We start from the raw sequence: 19,752 nt of genomic DNA, 5'->3' as shown, positions 1-19,752 counted from the left end.
CAAATCATGTGATGCGTGGAGTGTTTGAGGTGCACCTCCTCCATATCAAATTATTACTAAAACTGATCTTGTGGTGACAACTCTGTGTTTATTTCTAGGTTTTGTTTAGTTACTCTTTCTTTAATTACTCGTAGGACCTAGCTCATTTATCACCACACCTAGAATATAATGCAGGCAGCTCTTTGTTGTGGAGGCTGTGCTAAGATCAAAGACTCCTTAAGTTCAATGGTTCCATTGCTAGGACTGTTTAGGCAATAGCTGTAGAATAACTATGGAAAGACAGAGAACTGTTCTGTTCTGAATTTGTCATTTATCAACAGGCAGCACATCATCAGAGGCTGTCTTAAAAATAGGTGGATTTTGGTTTTGGGGCTAAAAGAATGAGCATAGAAAGAAGAGAGAAGGACTGGTCAGGCTTTTGGTGTAAATCTGTTTGCCTTTTTATCCAATGGACTTTTAGTCAGTGTCCTTTACCCTAATGTACTTATGCAGCTGGAGAGGCTGAATCCTTTGAGAAATATTTCTTAATTCAACTTGTGGAAGGCAAATCTGTAAATTAAATCTAATCCAAATGGCCCTGTTTCAGGTGCCATCTAGCTAGACATTGTGTGATAGATAATTGTCATTAAAAAGGTAGAAAACTGTATTAAAAGCACACTTTCTTCTGCCACAAAGAAGTTAAATGAAGTTTTAGGGTTTTTCATGATATTCAGTCGACAACATGGAGGGAAGACAATTCTGCAACCTTTATGCAGGGCTGGCATCTTCTCTAGAGATGTGTAATTTGCTGATGGAAACTGGTGTTATAGTGCTATAAGGGCAGGTATATTTTTTACCAAATTTTTTTTTTAGTACTCCAATTAATCTTTATTCCTCAGCTGGATGGTAACTACTAGGAAGTCAGCTCCATTACTGTCATTAACTGAGCTGTACATTCAGCATCTGGGTTTTGTTGCTATACTTCAGCTATGAGCAGACTGATGCTGCACTATTTGATTGGTTTGTTTGAATTGTTTGATGCTTTCTTTCAGATTTATCACCCACTCTGCAATACATGACTGCTGTTGGATTAGGGTCAGTGGCTGCTGTCTGCCTTATATTGTTCCTGTCATTCTCTGTGTCACGGTATGTGATGTTGCTGCCTCCAATTTTGCAGTCCTCCTTCACGTGTTTTTTCTTTTCAGTTAGATTTTCTTGCCAACATGCTTGGTTTAGGCATCATGGGTGGTTAGAAACTGTAATCAAAGGTGCTGTCAGTGGCCACTAATGCTGTCCATTGCTTGGGCTGATGTCCTCTGTATCTTTGCAATTTCTGGCAAAGCATCAGAAATATGTAGGGCATATCTTAATAAAGGAAGGATTTAAGACAGTGAGTAGAACACGGACTTTAGTACAGAAGTGTTCTGATTTAATGGGAATTAAGTACGTGAAGTTTATATGCTGTCAAAATGTTGATGCACTTTGCTTATGTACAGAGCTAACTTTTTGTCTTCCCAAATTTATTCAAAAGGCCTGAAAAGAATTGTTTTACCTAAAGGCCGTGATAAAAACATGTTTAAAATTTTTAGGGGATTTATTAATTTATGTTTCATGATCCTTCAAGTAGAGTCAGTAACTTCATAACTGTCATCCTTTCAAAGTTGAAAGAAATATGCAAGTTATGTAATTGGAAATGCCTACATACCTGTAAAACCTCTTCATGAAAATCTGGTACTTTGTTATTGTTTCAGTATGCATACAAGAATAGTCTTCTGATATATTTCTCTTTAAAGGTCAGGAGCCTCCAGCTTGGCAACTATGAAATATAGCATTGATTGGTTAAGCTGTTTGTTTGGTGCTCCGAAACAGAAGGAATTAGTCATACTTAGGGCTGAAAAAGGTAGATTTATTTGGATTGTTAGTGGTTGTCTAAATTTCAAATCAGTTCTTGCAATCAAAATTCTGAATTAAAAGTTCCATGGTCTCATATTTTTCTTTAAGTTACTAAATAAACAGAATAAACAGATCTTAGGCTTCCCTTAGTATTAGAATGCAGTGGTAAACTTGAGTTTGCAGTCTTGGTTGTGTTGGGGGATTTTGAAAATGTTTTCAGAGTCAGCTTTGATATTTGAGAGAGAAGGGCCTTTTACTCTCTTGATTTCTAAAGTAGCTGACTCCTGACAGAGGATTTATTGCAGGAGGAAGGGATTCCCTGGGCTGCCATGGCTTCTCAGTTATTTCAGTTTCCCTGGCTAAAATGTGGCAGAAGGATATAAGTACTTTTCAAAACTATGTCAAATCAATTAGGTTCATAGATAGGAGAGTGATTTGAGGTATGAGACAGTACTGGAAGAATCATGTATAAGTATGAGCCACTTGTGAGAGACCCTGAACTGCCACTTCAGCCTTCTTTCAAAAGGACTGAGAGAAAATGAAATCCTTAGGGAGCTGATTACATTGAGTAAATTTGACAGTGGTGAATTGTGGGGAACAAGGACTTAATAAGTCAGCAGGTAGCTTTTAGGCCCTTGATCTCATGTACAGAGAATTTTTTGAATCCATTCTCTGTTCTAAGGAATATCAGACAGAATCATTGACAGAAATTAAAACTGCCTCATCCTAGCAGTAGGCAGAGAAGGGAAACTCCAGATGTCAGTTGTGATAAGACCCTTCACAATGCTTACAAAGAAGTATCTAGAATATTTTAAATAACAAATGTGATTTTAGTTATAATTAACCATCAATTTAAAGCCTTTCTGAGTAAGAATGTGATTTGAAAAAAACTCACGTGAAAGCCTTCTGCCCTATCCAGTTGTAAAACCATGGTCTTGTTTTAGACACTGTACTCCAAGAGAGATGTGGCCTAGTAGGAGAGAAAGAGAATGGAATTTGATAAGAGAGACCTGGGATCTATTTAATCTAACTACAAACAGGGCATTCTAGTGGGGGGTGGTGGGTTGCTTAGCCTGGCAGAGAAGATTCTGCCCAGAAGCATACTATGCAAATATACAAAATGCCACTATGTAAAGATCAACTTTCTCCTGTTGGTAGTACCAATGGTACATGTACGGAATGCCCATGTGCTTCTGAACTGTAGGAGAGGGAGGCATGGGAACCAGTTGCTTGAATGCAGCTTCTGGGTGGTCTGCAAGAGGAGGTTAAGCAAACTTGTCAGTAATGACATGGCTGATCTTGCCATGGTGTCAAGTGAATGGTCTTGGATTATTTCTTGGGGTCCCTGTAAGCTTCTGTCACAAAGAGCCACTGTATTCAAGTGCTTACCAGCTTGCCACATGTCTGCTGTCTCAGGAATTATGTTTCCACAATGGGTGGAATTCAGGGTGCGAATTCCTGCTAGAGTTGTTGCTGACAGCAGTTCCAACTGTTCCTCAATAAGTAAAAGTCTGGAACTGGATTCGCTAGGTGAAGTCTGACTCTTGATGTCCTTAGATATTACATTTTTCATTTTAAAAAATGCATTAGGCCATAGTTGTTATTAAAGTGGTTTGTCATTCATACACCTTGCTCCATTCCTCTTAGTTCTTTCCTTTCCTTTGTATGTGATGCCCATTCATATGCATAAGGACAGTGCCACAGCTCCAGATTTCTGAGGATCTGCACTGGGCATGAGTTTTGTTGATGCCAAGGTTAACATTGGTGAGGTAATCATCTGGTAACCTATGGAAATGCTTCCTACCTATCTCACACTGGCTGTAGTGATCAGGATTTTTAGCACCACCATGCGTCTTCAAAAAACTTCAGAAGCATTGTCATGTATCTAATCAATATGAGTGATACAAGTTCCTTGTCAGGTCTATGCTTGAGTCTCGAATAACTTGTTTTTAACTGGAATTTTTTTTCTCCCCAGGTCTTGTCTCCGCAGCTCAGTGCATCCCCCAGCTGCTGCTGTAGCCTGTGAGGCTGTACGTTTATCTACTACAGTAGACGTGGCACAAGCAGGGATTGCATCATCATTCCCAGAGACTGAAAGTGTCTCTCTTCTCTGATGGTTTATTCCTTGAAGTCAGCTTAGAAAAAAATGTGCTCTTCTTTGAAAGCCAGCATGTGTCTGGTATCTGCTTGTCACATATGTACTACAGCATGGACAGTTTAAATGTGTTTGTCACTGGAGTGGGATGTTTATTGTCTTGCCTTATTCCAGATGGTGTGGTGTGTGAAGGAGAACCTTCCCTCACAAGCAGGTTATCATGCATCCCATGTGTTGGTCACAGTCTTCCCACTATTCCAGCTGCATGAGTGCCTGATAATAAGTACTTGTATTGTACTTGATTACATGAATAATCCCCTGATCCAGCTGAGACTGTTTGAGGATTAATGCTACTTTCGATACCTTTGCACACATAAACTGGCCTATTAGGAACAAAAGTAGAGACCTACCCTTATGCGAGATAAAGTGCCTATTGTAATTCCAATTATAAAGGTAGAACACTTCTGTCAGTCACTTACAAGTAATGATACATCAGTGACATGTACACTTGTTAGCCATGAAGTTGCCACATTCAAGTAGTGTTAGCAACTAATGTGTTCCAGAGATATTGCAATCATTGCTCATAGCAATTAGCAGTAATTGCAAATAATATACCAATCTATAAAACTGCAGTTTGCTCAAAAGCTGCTTGCTTTAATGGCATGTGAAACTAATTTAAGGAAGGACCTTCCTGTGTTAAGTGTAGTTTTGTTAATCTCTGTTCTATAATTACAGCTGAGTAAAACCATTAAATCATTGTCTAGTTAATTGTCTGGTGTGTAACATCTAGTTAGAGTCACTTAATAAAGTACAATTAACCAATTTCCTATGGCATACTCCCAGTTAATACATTTTTTTCTTCTGTAAGAAAGAATCAAGTGGCTTTGATTATTACCAGTCCTCTTCACAAGTTGCTTTGTTATATGTTAGCAAAAAAGATGTTAACTGGTGAATTAAAAAAAACAGAAGTTTTGATTTTGTGATATTTTTTTCCTAAGTTATGTTTTGTGTTTTACCACTTTAAATATATGCTGCACATTTTTGGAATTGTTAAGTTTCTGAATTGCTAAGATTCTGATGCCTACTACCCTTACAATTTTAGATGTTCTGTCTCTCTATAATATGTAATTAGTAATGTAATGTAATGTAATTAGGGTTTAAAGTACAAAGCAGATTTCTTAGAAGAAAAGAAGAGTTACAGCCAAAAAGAGTTTTCAGTTGCTGCATTCAGCTGAGAGTACTTTTCCAGGTCTGGGCAGATATCATTTATGTTATCCAGCATTTCCACAGCTGTCCTTCAAATTAATAGTTAATAGTTAAGTAACACCTTTGTCTACATTAAGGATTAAAAATCTATAGCATTTTCTGTAGCTAATTGAGAAAGAAAACAAAACCATGCCTTAATTTTTCAGTTTCTTGTGTGGAATTCATTATCACACATTCCATGCCTAATTCCCTTTCTCAATGGAATAAATTGCAAGGTTTGGTATAGAGTATGAACTGCATGACTTCATTCTGATTCAGTCTCCTGCTGCTCTGGTCCTTAGAGTTCATGAGCAGCTCTTCCTGCATAAGGGAGAGCTGGAAAGGCTGGAGAGACAGATATGCCATCCTCTGTGAAAAAACTGAACTTCTTTTTACACTTCACTGAGACCACCAGTGTTCTGGTATGCTACTTGATCAGGACTATAAAGTCCATCTTGTCAATGTGTATAATTGGAAAACTGGAGGTCTTTGTGTAATCTTCAGCAGGTTATTTCTTTTCTGTGTGCCTCTTATTTGCCTAAGTTGCTTTTTCTTAAAGTTTTCGGAGGAAGGTTTTTTCTTACAAAACATCCATGCTTCTGCTGGTAGTTAGATAACGTGCTTAATGACTGATTTGGACATCTCCACACAGTGTAGCTTCCTGATACCCAGGAATGGACTGATAAGGGGGAAGAGATGAGGCAAGACTCTCTGTCGTCTTCAATTTTCCACTTGTTGTCTGCAAGTTTCCCTCATTCCTTCTGCCTCCCTTGTGACTCTTGGCAGACCTACCTCTGGCTGTAAGCATATCTTCATCTGTGTTTATCTTATTACTTATTATTTCATGTTTACTTATCTTTATTCCACCTATATATGTTTCAGTTAAATATAGAAAGAATACAGAACTAATTTAACCTTGCCATCCTCAGATAGATGTGCAAATGTTAAGTTTTTCTTGTTAGACCCTTGCTGTATTGCTCCCAAGCTTTTCTACTGAACTAATTGCAATGTCATAACAACATTATCATGTTTCCAGAAATTCTGGAGACATTTCTAGTGATTCTAGACACATTTCTAGTACCTTCAGTTAACACTGAAATTTGTCGTTTTTTTCTAATTTTTTCTCTGCGCTTCCTTGGATAGGTTTTCCACACCCAGGCCAAGTAAGGTTAATTGAACTTACTCTACTTCTACTGCTAATCTGTACCACTTCATGGTGCTATGTTGAAATGTGCTGTATTGAGAAACTCGTTGCTTTAGATCCATACCAGTGTCTGCAATATATGCGGATCGTTTTAATCCTCTTTATAGGAAATGGGAAATGGTTAGTCCTGGATAAGTAAGTCTTGCAAGCTTAAGTGAAACTATTTTTTTCTATTTTATTTTATAATTGTGAAGTAACATGGTAAAATCCAGCACTGGTAAAATCCAGCACTTATGCAAGTAGTTGTGATGGTATATCAAATGAAAAGGGTTTCATCGTAAAATACAGTTTCTACTACATGTGTCTGATGAGTCCTTTAAACCTTTTGGAGAAAATTCTTTGTTTTGGACATGATAAACACAGAAGTCAGACAGGCTTGTTTGTTTCAGTATTTATGTTGTCAGATAGGTGAGATGGTGTTGTGGTTTTAAAGCCCACAAGTCCATGGAAATGAAAAAACTTACAGCCACTCCCTCCCTCCCTTCTCCCTGAAATCCAGTGAAAAGGGGAGGAAAATCAAAGTAAAACTTGCATGTTGAGCTAAGAACAATTTAATAAATGAAAATAAAGCAAAATACAATAATAGAGGTGAAGAAGAAGAATAGTGAAAAGGGAAAAAGCCAAGTGATGCACAATGCAATTGCTCACTGCCCACTGACAGATGCCAGAAGCCCCTCCTGGACCCAGGCTGGAGGAGCTTCTGGGTGACTCCCCGCAGTTTATGGACTGGGTGTGACATTCTGTGGTGTGGAATATCCCTTTGGCCAGTTCAGGTCACCTGTCCAGCTATGCTCCCTCCCAGTTTGTTGGGTTTTTTGCATACCTCCTCACTGGCACAGCATGAGACAAGGGAGAAAGAGAGCCCTTGATTAAGGATAAACACTATTTAGCAAAACCCAAAACATCAGTGTGTTATCAACACCAGTCTTATTCTAAATCCAAAACACAGCAGTGTAACAGCTACTGAAAAGAAATAAATTCTACCTCAGCTGTAACCAGGACAGCCAGTCTGCTCCTTGTGTTTGTGTATGTTCTCAGATTTAACTACTTTCAATTTCCACTCCTGTTTCCAAGGTCTTGCACTATCTTGTGAGGCCATTTCATATTCAGCATGGTTCAGCTAGAATCCAGCATGGGCTCACAGGACTCTAGTTCAGATGAGATGTGTGCTCCTAGTGATAGAACTGCTAGGAAGTTATGAAAGTCTGTGAAAAGTCTAGCTGTTGCAATCCTTTCAAGGAGGGAACTGGTGTCCTTAATCATATACTGAGTAGATTCTGTGAAATTAGTAGGTGATCTCAGTGCTGAGCTCTAATGTAAGGGATTAAGTGTCAGCGTTGCAGAAGTACTGCAGTTCCTAGCAGCAGCAGCAGAATGACTCTTTGGACAACACAGGCACTGTCCTTTCATTTCTGACAGCTATGAGGTCTGAGGAGTCAGAGTACACTGATTTAATTTCTGGTATTGCTATTATGGAGCTATTTCCATTTTGAAGTTAACAAAATGGAGAGAAAATTTCTTAGTCACAGAAGAAAAAGAGGAGACTTACTTGGGAGTCCTCTTTTTTCTCCTCCCCCTCTTTCCTCAAATTTTTTGTGTATTTTTTCCAGAAATAGTGCCTTTGTTCCTGCAATCTCACAGTGGAGTAAGAAACAACAATTTATTAGGGTATTCCCAGCCTTGAGGCAGCAAAATTTATGCAGTTCAGTTGCAGTTCATGTTTTATGTTCCTTGTTGGATTACCATGTTGTACACTACACATGCACAATATGTATATACATGTGTGTGTGTGTGTGTGTGTGTGTGTTTGTGTGTGTTTTCTGTTTGTTCCATTGCACATAACTAACTGAAGATACAATCAAAATTTCCCAGCAAGAGTGGAGAACCTTGGTTTCCACCCCAAGACAATAAAAAATACTAGTAGAATGAGAAGGAACAGAGAAAGAATTATAGAAATAAAGCAAATTCTTAACAGAAAGTAATTTCCAAAGGCCCAGATTTTCTTGAGCAGCTTTTAGTATGGAATATTTTAGCCTGATTTGGTAACAGTTCATATAAAAGTCACTCCTACAGCCATCCTGGGAGGGGTGAAAAGGCAGCAGTCTGGTGAAAATGTTCCAAGCTAATGATCACAAATCAGTTGTGCCAATACATTGAATAAAGACTAATATAATGAAAACAAAGGGTAGGGTTGGTGAAAGCCAGCTCTCAGCTTCCCTTTCAACTGTGTAGAATAGCTGTCTTAGTTTTTCTCTTAGCTGATGAAACTTAAAGTGAAGTTTCATTTTATTTTGTATTCCTGTGAATTCTGACCCATTCTGGGTATTTTATTTTCATGCATTCACTTATCCAGTCCTTTCTTCTAACCTGGAGTATTCCTTCATGCACAGAAAAACAGAATCAGATCACTGTGAATGCCATATTAGTGGCAATTAGAAATATCTGCTGAGAGGCACAGAAACAAGGCAGAAATGTTTAACACATTCTTTGCCTGTGTCTTCAACGTGGATAATGAACCAAGGAGGTCTCAGTACCCTGAGCTGGAGAGTCTCACCCTGACTGTGAGAATGATCTACTCCCAGTTGACCCTGAAGTTGTGCAGGATCTGCTGCTCCAGTTGAACATCTACAAATCTGTGGGGCCTGATGGGCTTCCTCAAAGAACTAGATGATGTCATGGCAAATCCTATTTTGATTTTTGAGCAATCTTGGTAATCCAGAGATGTCCCAGGTAATTGGAGCTGATGAACATTGTCCCAGATTTCAAAAAGGGGCAGGAAAGAGGACCGTGGAAACTACAGGCCTGTCAGTTTCACTTCAATGTTTAGTAAAATTACAGAAGGATTATTTTGGGAGATAATGAAAAACACCTGAAGAACAACACAGTTGCTAGTCTTGGCTGGCACAGCTCCATGAGGGGAAAGTGCTGCTTATCAAACCTGATTTCCTTTCATGACAAGATAACCCACCTAGCTGATCAAGGGAAGCCAGCTGATGCAATCTCTTTGGATTTCAGTAAAGCTTTCAGTATTGGCCCTCCAGTCTTGAGAAGCCCTTCTAGAGAAAATGTCCAGCTCACAGCTGGATAAACACATTATGCCAGGGGTGAGCAACTGGTTCAGGGGCCAGGCAGAAGAGGTCACAGTGAATGGGACGATGCTAGACTGGTGACCTGTCACTGGGGGCTCCACAGGGCTCCATGTTCAGCTCTGTGCTCTTCAACAGCTTCATGAAGGACTTGGACAGACACCACTGATCTCTTCTCCGTGGTAACCAGTGACAGGACATGAAGGAATGGCCTGAAGCTGTATCAGAGGGTTTAGGTTGAGTATTTGGAAAAGGTTCTTCACCCAGAGGGGAGGTTGGGCACTGAACAGGCTTTCCAGGGGAATGGTCACAGCACCAAGCCTGACAGAGTTCAAGAGAAATTTGGAAAATAATCTTGGGCTGATGGTGTGACTCTTGGGGACAGTGTTGTGTGGGGCTGGGAATTGGACTCAGTGATCCTTGAGGGTCCCTTCCACTCAGCATATTCTATGATTCTGTGAAAGAGTGCTTCAACAGCAGTTCTGCATTTTTACAGTATGCCAATCTCCAAGTGGCAAATGAATATTATTATTATTATTATGTGATTATATACCATGTTTCAGTATGACAATTTGAGTGGTTTATGGCTTAATGATATCTGGCTCCTACCGGTTCAGCTAAATACTACCCTAATCATGTTGCTCTTCATGGCTTCAATCTGCCAGATGTTCATTTTTGTTATAATAAAACAGATTCAAAACTTGGCCAAGATCAAGGTATGCTGAGGAATTAATTTTTCTCCCCCAGATTTTCATTAAATTCCTTTGAATTTATGGAATCGCCCACATTCTCACCCTGTGCCAAATAACATTGTTATTTCTAAATTTAGCACAATGAGACACATATTTACATTAGTAAAGAATCTACTGTTATGCTTCAACTCAAGGCAGAAAGAGGAGACCAGAGAGGTGAATGTATTGTGTATTTTTTCAAGAAGATTGAAACAATAGATGTAAGAATGTTTCCTGGTATAGCCACAGCAGTATCCGCAGAATCTTCAGCAGTACTATTATTTATCCATTGTTGTCTACACAGGAGGTCAGTGTGAAGCAAGGTGGATAGGAATTTCCAGCTGCACATGGCCTTTGTGCAATTCCTTTTATTGTTTGAAGATACAATTCCATACTTTATGTGTGTGTGTTCCTTCTTGAAAGATTTCTTTTTTTAATCTGTTAATCAACACCATATGAGATGAAATAAGATTGCAGGAGGTAGTTTAGGATCCTGTTGATCTGCTCTGCCTTCTGCTGGGACTCCTGGGGTTTTTTTCATTGCACAACCTTACCACAGGGCTGTTTAATATTTTTCAAATAAACCAAAAATTTTAAACACATTTTTCATGTATTGGCTTTGGGCATTTAGCAATGAAAGGCCATGCCATCTTTGACAAGGTGCAACAAGTATTCCTTTGTCAATTATTTGACTTATTGCAAGCAGCAGCTCTAGCTTTGCCCAGCTTCATCCTCCAAAGCAAAAAGCAGAGTTCATGCATTGAAAAGGGACTGCATTTAAGGTAACAGAGTAAGACTTAAATTACAATTATTTCATAATCACAGGAGTGATGAGCCTAAAACACTTGGTAGAATATCAGCAAGCCAGAATAGTAAGATAATATGAGAAAGAATCCAGTTTAATGACATTTAGATGCCACTTGGTTTTGTGCAAATGTGTCACAGCAGAAAAGAGTAAAGCAGTATGATAGTAAAATACTTTTGCCTCCAGGCATTTTATGTGGTCCTTGGACTTTGCCTTCCCAGATATTTTCCTTGCAAGTGTGCTTTAAGTATTGACTAATTGCTTCCTGTGTTTGGTCATATTTTTTCCTTTTAGTTATAAGCTTTCTCTGTATGGGTAAAACTGCTGCAGTCAGGATATGCTTCAGTATAGGAATAAAGGCATGGTGAAAAAGGTTTCAAATACTTTGATACATTGTCTGGATACTAGAATGTTTAAAAGAGATACTATTTCTCAACACTCTAAATATCAGGTGCTGATTTTTAATTTTTTAAGACTTACACTCCCTCTTAAAAATCTTACCTCAGCAGTCATTAAGAACCTGAAACTCTTACAATGTATTCACTTCTATATCCCTTTCCATTTTTAGGGTATATATTCCTGTGAGTGGCATATGAGTCAAGACTTAAAAGACTTGGAAGGGACCCATACAGACCGTTAAGTCCAACTCCTTGCTTTTCACAGGACTACCTAAAACTAAATGACATGACAATGTTTAAAAGCTTCTTGGACAGGTGCGGTGCTGTGACCACTCCTCCAGGGGCCCATTCCAGTGCCCTCTGTCTCACTGAAGAACCTTTTGCCTAATGTTCAGCTGAAACTTCCCCTGATGCATCTTCATTTCATTTCTTTATCCATTTCCATTGCTGGTCATCAGAGAAAGGAAAGAGGTCAGCATATCTCCCTCTGCTGACCCCCACTGCTCTCATTCATAAGCTTGGGATTGGTGTGTCCAAATGTTGCTTCTGCGCCACTTATTGTAAGTAGCTGTCTCACAGTTTTAGGTTTTCTAAAGAAATGACCGTACTACGAGCTCTGTCTCCCCACAATAATATCTTTGCCTCCTGTCTGTGTTAACACACATTCAAGAGCAACAAGAATATTAAAAGTGTTGCGTTTTGATTTTGGTGAAAGCAGGCAATTGAGAAGGGCAAGAATCCAGCCCCTCTACTTGTCAGACCCCAGAGAGTCTACTGCACTAGTAATTGATGTTCTGCCCAAGCCTTATAAAGTGTGGAATACAGTAGAATCCATTGCACAGTCAATTCTCTCTGTCTCCTGCATGCAAACAGTAATGAAAAACTTTTACTGCTTAGTATGTGATTAGTCTCCTGTGCCTTCTAAGAGCTGAGTTCATTTAATAACACTACTCAAGTTATGTTAAGAATTCGGGTCAGTAATAAGAGACAAATCCAAAGAAAACTAAGCTTGATTGAACCCAGTGTTCATAGATCTGCTTGTTATCTAAACTCTTTCAGCATGCCTGCAGACTCCTCTTCAGACCGTTTTAAAGTATTACAGAGCAATGTTTTTTTTCATTATTCATTTGCAGTCTGTTAATTCTTAAAACCTGTTATGACAATCAGAAAATCAGTGGAGCTGGAGGTGGCTGCCATAGAGAATCAGAGTGTTTCTTACTAGATAAGAACAGTGAAATTCTCTGAACTCATCTATCCATATTTAAGAGAAAAAAATAATATAAGTGCAATCTTTCTGTAAACAGGTCATCTCTGATAGTTGCTGGTCCAGAATGATGACACATAAGCAAAAGGACTCAGGCTTCACTGAGGAATGTGGTTTTCCCAAACTCTGGTCTTCTGGGAAACATGGACACAGCACAAACAATATCTAGGGAACATGTAGTGTGTGGAGAATCTAAACCCTGGTGTTCATATGAATAGAGAAAACAGGTTTATGAGGTATACATAACTGGACAAGAGATTTGTAAGAGTGAATCAAGATGACATTTAGATTCTTTCAGATAAAAAAGCCTTTGAGTCTCAGATATTTATTTACAGTGGGCTTTCCAAGATGTCCACTAAAACCATTCTCTTTACACCCAATTCATGCTCTTACCCATTCTTGTTCTTTCAAGAAACCGTGTTGAGAATGAATGTCTGAACCTATGTCTGTAATGTTCTGTATACGAGACTGCAGATTAAAGGTCCTTGTGTGTGTTAGCAGGAATTTATTACTGTTTTTTGAAGTTTGTATTTTATATGCTAAATTTGCTGTTGCCTGGCTTTAGCAAAAATGTGCTGACTTTTAATTATCTAGGAGAAGTCTTCACTTCTACCTTAGCCTTCTCACAGCTGTAGAAATCTGGCTACCAGCTGCTGGAAAATCACAGACAACAGATACAGGTCTTGAAACTACAGAAGCAGCACTTTCCTTTCCTGCCATCCCCAAATGCAAATCACTATAACCAGTTCTTGTTTTTCAAAGTATAAAAGGAGCTCTCAAAACCAACAGAAATGGTTCTCATTCTTACCTTTGACACCCCTGAGCAAGCCTACCATTTTTTCACTTTTTGCTTTGTTACCTTTTTTATCTTGTACTAAATTTCTCCTCCATTGTAAGTTATATTAATTTCCTTTTGTCTTTTTCCCCATGGAGTCAACATCCTGTGGGAATATAGGATTGCCTGTTTTTTCCTCTTTGGAGTAAGGAGGGAGAGTAATTACTCTTTCTTTTGTGGGGGCAAAATAAAATCAGTTAGACCCCTAGGAAATATATTCTAATTAAAAGGTCTTCCAGCCTGCTGATGTCAAATGTGCTTGCTGAGACATTTGCTCTTTTGCACTGTTCCACTTACATTTCAAATCAAGACAGAAAAAGTGCATGGATATATTTTAAATTTGGAACTTTCTTCAGCAGGAGGAAAATCAGAGAGAGATAAAGAAGTGCCTCTTAATGCAACTTCAATCTCTATCTTGCAATCTGACAACAACAAAACTTTACTGATTCTTCATAATAAATTATTGATCTAAAAAAATTCTAGTGAGAGTTCATATTCTAAAAAATGTGGTGAGAGTCGTATTGTCCCAAACTGCTTCAGAACATCATCCCAAATGTGACTGGCTCTTTTGCTATCAGAATTTTGAGAGGTAACTGCTTCTTCTGCTGCCAGTCATTAAATCTGCCTTTTGTCATGGTTCACTACAGGCTCTTAAAACACTTGATATCACATGTGAGAACATGTATTTTGGAATCACAGAATTCATTGCTGGTCTAGCCTTCACATTTCTCCACAGCACTTTTAACAGACTGCCTGTGACCCAAGACCAGCACTCATGGCAGTCGACTGAGTGGGCCTGACAGGAAGAGTCATCCAATACTTCTTTTGAGATGATCTTCGCCAATAGATTTTCAATCAAGGGGTCAGCAAATGCAAGCAAGTGACAGAACCTCTGCAACTTCAGGCTGTCAAAGTCTGCAATTTTTATATGTGTCAGTAGGGAAGCATTACCACAGTTCCAATTAAAGCCACAACTGGATAACGAGAAAGTGACCTGAGACCAATTAGAGGCATCCTTTTGTGTAATTGCTAAGCTTTTTTAAAAAAAGACTGATGGTGTTATGACTGACCATTTCCATGCAAATAGGTCTCCTTCTGAGGGAAGGCTGAGGGCTTGCTGTTATTTTGAATTTGCAGTTTCTAAAAATGATGCATCAGGTTCAGAGAGAGACAGTATCCTTAAATTCTTTAGATTTCTTTTTGGAAGTGTACACTTCCCTTGGGAAAAAAAAACGCACCAAAACCAAAACCATAAAATCTGATTAAGAAGGAAAAGCATAGGTCCCAAGATGTTGTGGAAGTACATAAGGATTTGCACCAAGGCAATGCTCATAAATTTTTCCTGGAAGGATGGTCTGCGGTATGTGCCTTTAGGGAAGGAAAAGAGTGTTCTGGATATGGGACTTGTATACATGTTGGTGGTCAGGGTATGCAGGTTTGCCTTTGTGCAACAGAAACACTAGTACCCCTTTGAATAATTTATAGATTCCTTTTTCCTTTACTTTTTGTAAAATACTGATAAACACCATCAGAGGTTTTGAAAAACATTTACAAAGCTTTGTTTAAAAAAACATTATTAAAACTGATTTTGCTTTTCAGAAAAAGAAATGTGGATTTTTATGGACAAATTGCATTTTTAGGCATTCCTGTATTCACTTCTTTATTTGTTTTGAACTGCTGCTTTGCCTTTGTACTTTGGAAAAACCATGTCAGTGCCCAATGCTCTTTCTTCCCTTTGTACAACAAAATCCTATAATGTTTCCTCTGCTGCTTGTCTGGAGTTGTTTATCTTCAATTCCCCCTCACTGGGATGAAAAACCTTGTGTCTGGTTCTGAATATAGAATCGTCTTATACCCATGCCTGTCAGTCCTTATCCATTCTTTATATCATATATAGATATGCTTATCTTCTTTCCCAGAGAACCCAAAACACTTTGCCACAAGAAAGCATGAGGGACAGAGAGATTAGGTGTTGTCCTGACTGCCACAGAATTGGTAAAAAACATTAAACTGGATCTGTTATCATCGACTGTCAATTTTGTATCATGAGTACAGATTTAGACAGCAAGATTAAGTAGGATTAGATAAAGTAGTTTGTGTGTTAAATTTTGTATTTTATAGGCAAAAAAACTTATTTTTTTAAATATACCTTTACAGCTGCCAAAAGGTGTGTTTTGACCTGTAGTGATTGTACTTAAGTTGTTACTTGAAGTAAAATAACAGGAGGTCCCTAAAGTTTAGAGTGATTAACTCTGCTAACCCCCAACGTATCAGTAATACATCAAAAAATAAAAAGAAATACATGATCACTCCGACACAAATTTACTTCTCAGTGTTATGATGATGCAACCTTTTAAAAACCTAGTTCTATTATTTCTACATCTGTTTTAACACCTAGAGTAGCTACAGCTCACACTTGAACCACATTTAATAAATTTAGTTGTTAACTAAACAAACAAAGCAATAATATCTGTAACTTTAAATAGGTTACTACTAGATATAGACATCATTAGACATACCACTTTACAAAATAAAACAACCATTAATTTTTTGTTATCAACACTTTACAGCATCACTAGATGGCTAAGGTCATTGTTGAAGACTAGGTTGGGAATTTTATTATTGATTGTAATTACTAGTTTGTGTTTCCCCTACCTACTCAGATTTTTACAAAGAGCCCTACAAAAATCCTTAACAACTGTGTTTGTAGATCAAATACAAAAAGGGGGAAGTACAGAAGTATGGAACCAGCTTAGCAGCTGGTCTGCAGACCAGTCTGAGTTAGCAGAAGAAATTGATAAAATGCAAGTTTATCCGTAGCAAGGAAAAAATAAAGGCATTAGCATAAAAATGGATAGACACATAAAAGATACTTACATTTAGAGGATACGTGCCTTAGTGAGCAGCATACGTGCCTTAGTAATGATTTGTTATAAACTCTTACCAATTAATTATTGACTTTAATTGCTTTATGCCAATAAAATACAATAAGCTATTGCTTTATCCAGTGAATACAATAAACTGTTTTGATGCAACTAATGACTTAACATCACACTTGGTTAAGAGTATAAATCTTGAGAACAACTTGTAATAAAGAAAAATGTTTATTACAACATTGCTATTCCTTTCTTTTCTGATAACTATTTTTTATGTTTTAAAACTGCTTCTACTACACATACCTGTCTGTGATCAAGGCCTGGTTTTCATATTACAGGCTGATTTTACATTACATTGCTGAATGAGAAGGTTACATAAAGTGCTTGTTAATATAGGGACATTTCCCATGCATTTTTATCCACCACTGTGCTTATGATTAGGGTGATACATTTTGAGAGTAGGTAGAAAATAGAAATATTTCATTGTAGGAATTAATGCATTTTTATTTTTTAACTAGTGAAAATTATCAGTGTGAATGTTATCTGAGGCATATTATATCTACGTATACTCTGTAGCTGCATGCCTGACACTCGTTCTCAGCAAGAGGAGGAGGTCATAGGTCTCTACTAGATCTCTTAGCTACTCATCTGAAGGAACTATGAGTAGAGCATCCTGTCTGCATCCTGTACATGTGGTGTCATTGCAGCAGGCAGTGTTACCTGCACAGCTCCCCTCAATCTTGGTGTGAGCTTTGCACTTTCTGTTGCTTCAAACTGGCCACCAGCAGTGGCCTGTTTTCCACAACTCCAAAACAGCATTGGGAGGCAGAGCAGGAGAGCACTTCCTGTGAGATTTCAGTGGAGTTATCTGCTTTCTTTGATCATCTCTATCTGCTAGTGTGTGATACAAGGAAACAGATGAGGGGACTAGAAATATCAGAAACTGTAGAATACAGTTGTGATCTGAATACTGTGGCTATGGCATGGCAAACATCTGAAATTCCTTTGGGCCTGAGAAGCAGTCAGGAAAATAAAAAGCAACCATGATTTAGTGAAATTATATTTTTTTATTTCTTCTGCTTTGTGAGAAACACCTCATTGACAACTGGAAAACAGTGCTAAACTGTGGCTGACAATCATGTTTTTAGTCCACAGTCAAGTGACTTGTGGAAAATACAGACATTCTTGAGGGGAAAGGACCATTATCACTTTGGAGAGAGGCTACTGATAAGAAACTCTGTCACAAGAACATGATTAAGGAGGGGAATGTGTTGCTCAAGAGATAAAGCAAAAGCAAGCAGGCAGAATTTGGAAAGAGATGAATGCACCACTTCTGCTTTTCATGCTGTTTTTTTCCTATGTCTTTGTTGCAGTTCCTCATAGCCAGCCATGTTTAGCTGTCAGTTTGAGAGTCCAGCCAGACAGGTCATTTGCAAGCCAGCAAACCAGGTGTAGTGATTGCAATGTCATGGTCAGTCTGGATGTGCTCATGTGGGGAGCAGGAGAAATTGTATTTCTCCAGAAAAATATTTACCTACAGAGAAAAAATGGTGCAGTGGAAGAAGTGGGGATAGCTGAAGCAGCCTGAATTTAAAGCTAAGGTCACAATTTTCCCTGTAAATATACCTGGGTTTTGTCCCCTTCCAGAAATACAAAAAAAAAAATTCCCTGACTTAAATTTGGCAAAGCTGAGGGTGAAGAAGGCATTTGTACACACTTTTCTAAACCTGGTTGTTCAGCATCCATCAAAAGGCAGATTTTCTCTTTGTGACTGAAAGCAGGAGCTTCAATTTGAATCTCTCCTCATGCAGAACACCCTGATCTGTAATCTTAGACACTTTCTTAGTAACTATAGAAAGCACATCCCCATCCACCCAGCCGATCATACTCCAATGCTAATAATGCTAGGCTCCCTGTGATCTGCTGAAGGAAAGAAAAGCTTTCTGCTGCTTTTGCTCCTCTTCTTTTTTATTTATTTTTTCAAACAAGCAGGGTGTTGGCTCCATTTTTATACTTATACATTTTTATAAGCACAAAGGCTGTGCGTGTGCTCCAGCAGTGTGCAGGTGTAGCCAGAGCCATGATGTGAGCTTGAGCAGGAGCTGCTGGGCTGCACAGCATGGGAGGACCAGCTGCAGCCTCTGACGCTCGTGGGACCGCTGTCTTGCTATCTTGCCATGTAGAATTCCACCACACCTCACCCATTTCTTTGTCTGGCACAGTAGCCTGTCCTCTGCTTTGACAACTTACATTTCTTTTGGTAAAAAAAGGGCTTTAAAAATTGGTAAGTTGAAATAAAGTGCCTCCTCTTTTCTTATTTTGTTTTGTTTGGGAGATATATGTGAACCAAAAAACCAGCTCCTGCTTCGGCACTGCTGACCTGTTAGCAGCCCTGTTCCCCACACACAAGATCTCTGTGAGACTGTGACTTTAAGAAGTATGAAATTTGGATAGTTAAAATCTGCTACAGCTGGGTTTCAAAGCCTCATACTATTTTCCACAGATGATAAATAGTTGTTGCTATTCACATATCTAAGGACTTGTACTGGCTTTGGAATTTTTTGACAAGAACAATGATAATTTTGTAACAAAACCACTCCTTTTGCTATTGAGGAACAAAATTTTACAAAAGGGTTGCTGAAACATACATAAATAGGCATTTTTTTCAGGTACAAACTATGAAAGTCCAGTGATTTAAAGCCACCTTTTTTTTTTTCACAGTTTCCCCATGTAAGGGGAAAGCTGGAGAAATAGGAAGGTATTGCTTTATAATCTCATAGCACTGCCTGGGAGCGTTATCTCCACATCCAAAGGCAGGCCCTCTGCCTGGTCTGTTCCACTGGGATTTTAACAGATGTTCTCTAAGGCATTTAGTTGCTAGCAGTTCTTCTGGGGGTAGGCGAACACCCAGAAACATCTGGGTACCTACAATTTACAAACTAGGTTTCCTGAGGGCAGAGGTGACTGGAGATGTTTTGGATGGACAGGAGAGTCAAGGGCAGCAGGTCTTGTTTACTGTGAGTAACTTTTACAGAACTGAAAACAAAGTAACAGGTATCCCACAGAAAACTGAAGGCCTAGCGCTCTGACATTAAAAGAGAAGAATGACTTTTTACTTATTCTCCAGCAGGAAAGGTTCAAAGAGCAGTCCAAGGTGTGTAAGCCAACTCACATCACTAAAAAGAGCAATGCCCAATAGGGTGGTTAATGCTTAAGCCATAGTAATGTTTGCTTAGTAGTGATTTTAAATTTATTTCTTGGTTACTAGTTCCCCAGCGTCCCTTTGATACATGTAGAGGGTTGAATGGTAGATACAATCTCAGATCTGTGTCCTGCTCTAG

At 38.6% G+C, this 19,752-nt stretch overlaps 1 protein-coding gene across 3 annotated transcripts in view; it reads left to right on the top strand.

The window, feature by feature from the left end:
* The window catches only part of SUSD1 (sushi domain containing 1), a 42,150-nt gene extending 37,200 nt beyond the window's left edge, over positions 1 to 4,950 (top strand). For all 3 annotated transcript variants that reach the window (XM_074532192.1, XM_074532193.1, XM_074532194.1), the window contains 2 exons: positions 1,032 to 1,125; positions 3,848 to 4,950. In XM_074532192.1, coding sequence (XP_074388293.1) covers positions 1,032 to 1,125; positions 3,848 to 3,986 — 233 coding nt within the window. In that variant the 3' untranslated portion in view covers positions 3,987 to 4,950. The remainder of the gene's footprint in view (positions 1 to 1,031; positions 1,126 to 3,847) is intronic.
* The last annotated feature ends 14,802 nt before the right edge of the window (positions 4,951 to 19,752 follow it).

This window comes from Zonotrichia albicollis, chromosome Z (assembly GCF_047830755.1).
Source record: "Zonotrichia albicollis isolate bZonAlb1 chromosome Z, bZonAlb1.hap1, whole genome shotgun sequence".
Taxonomy (NCBI): domain Eukaryota; kingdom Metazoa; phylum Chordata; class Aves; order Passeriformes; family Passerellidae; genus Zonotrichia; species Zonotrichia albicollis.
This window is presented reverse-complemented; position numbering and strand designations above follow the sequence as displayed.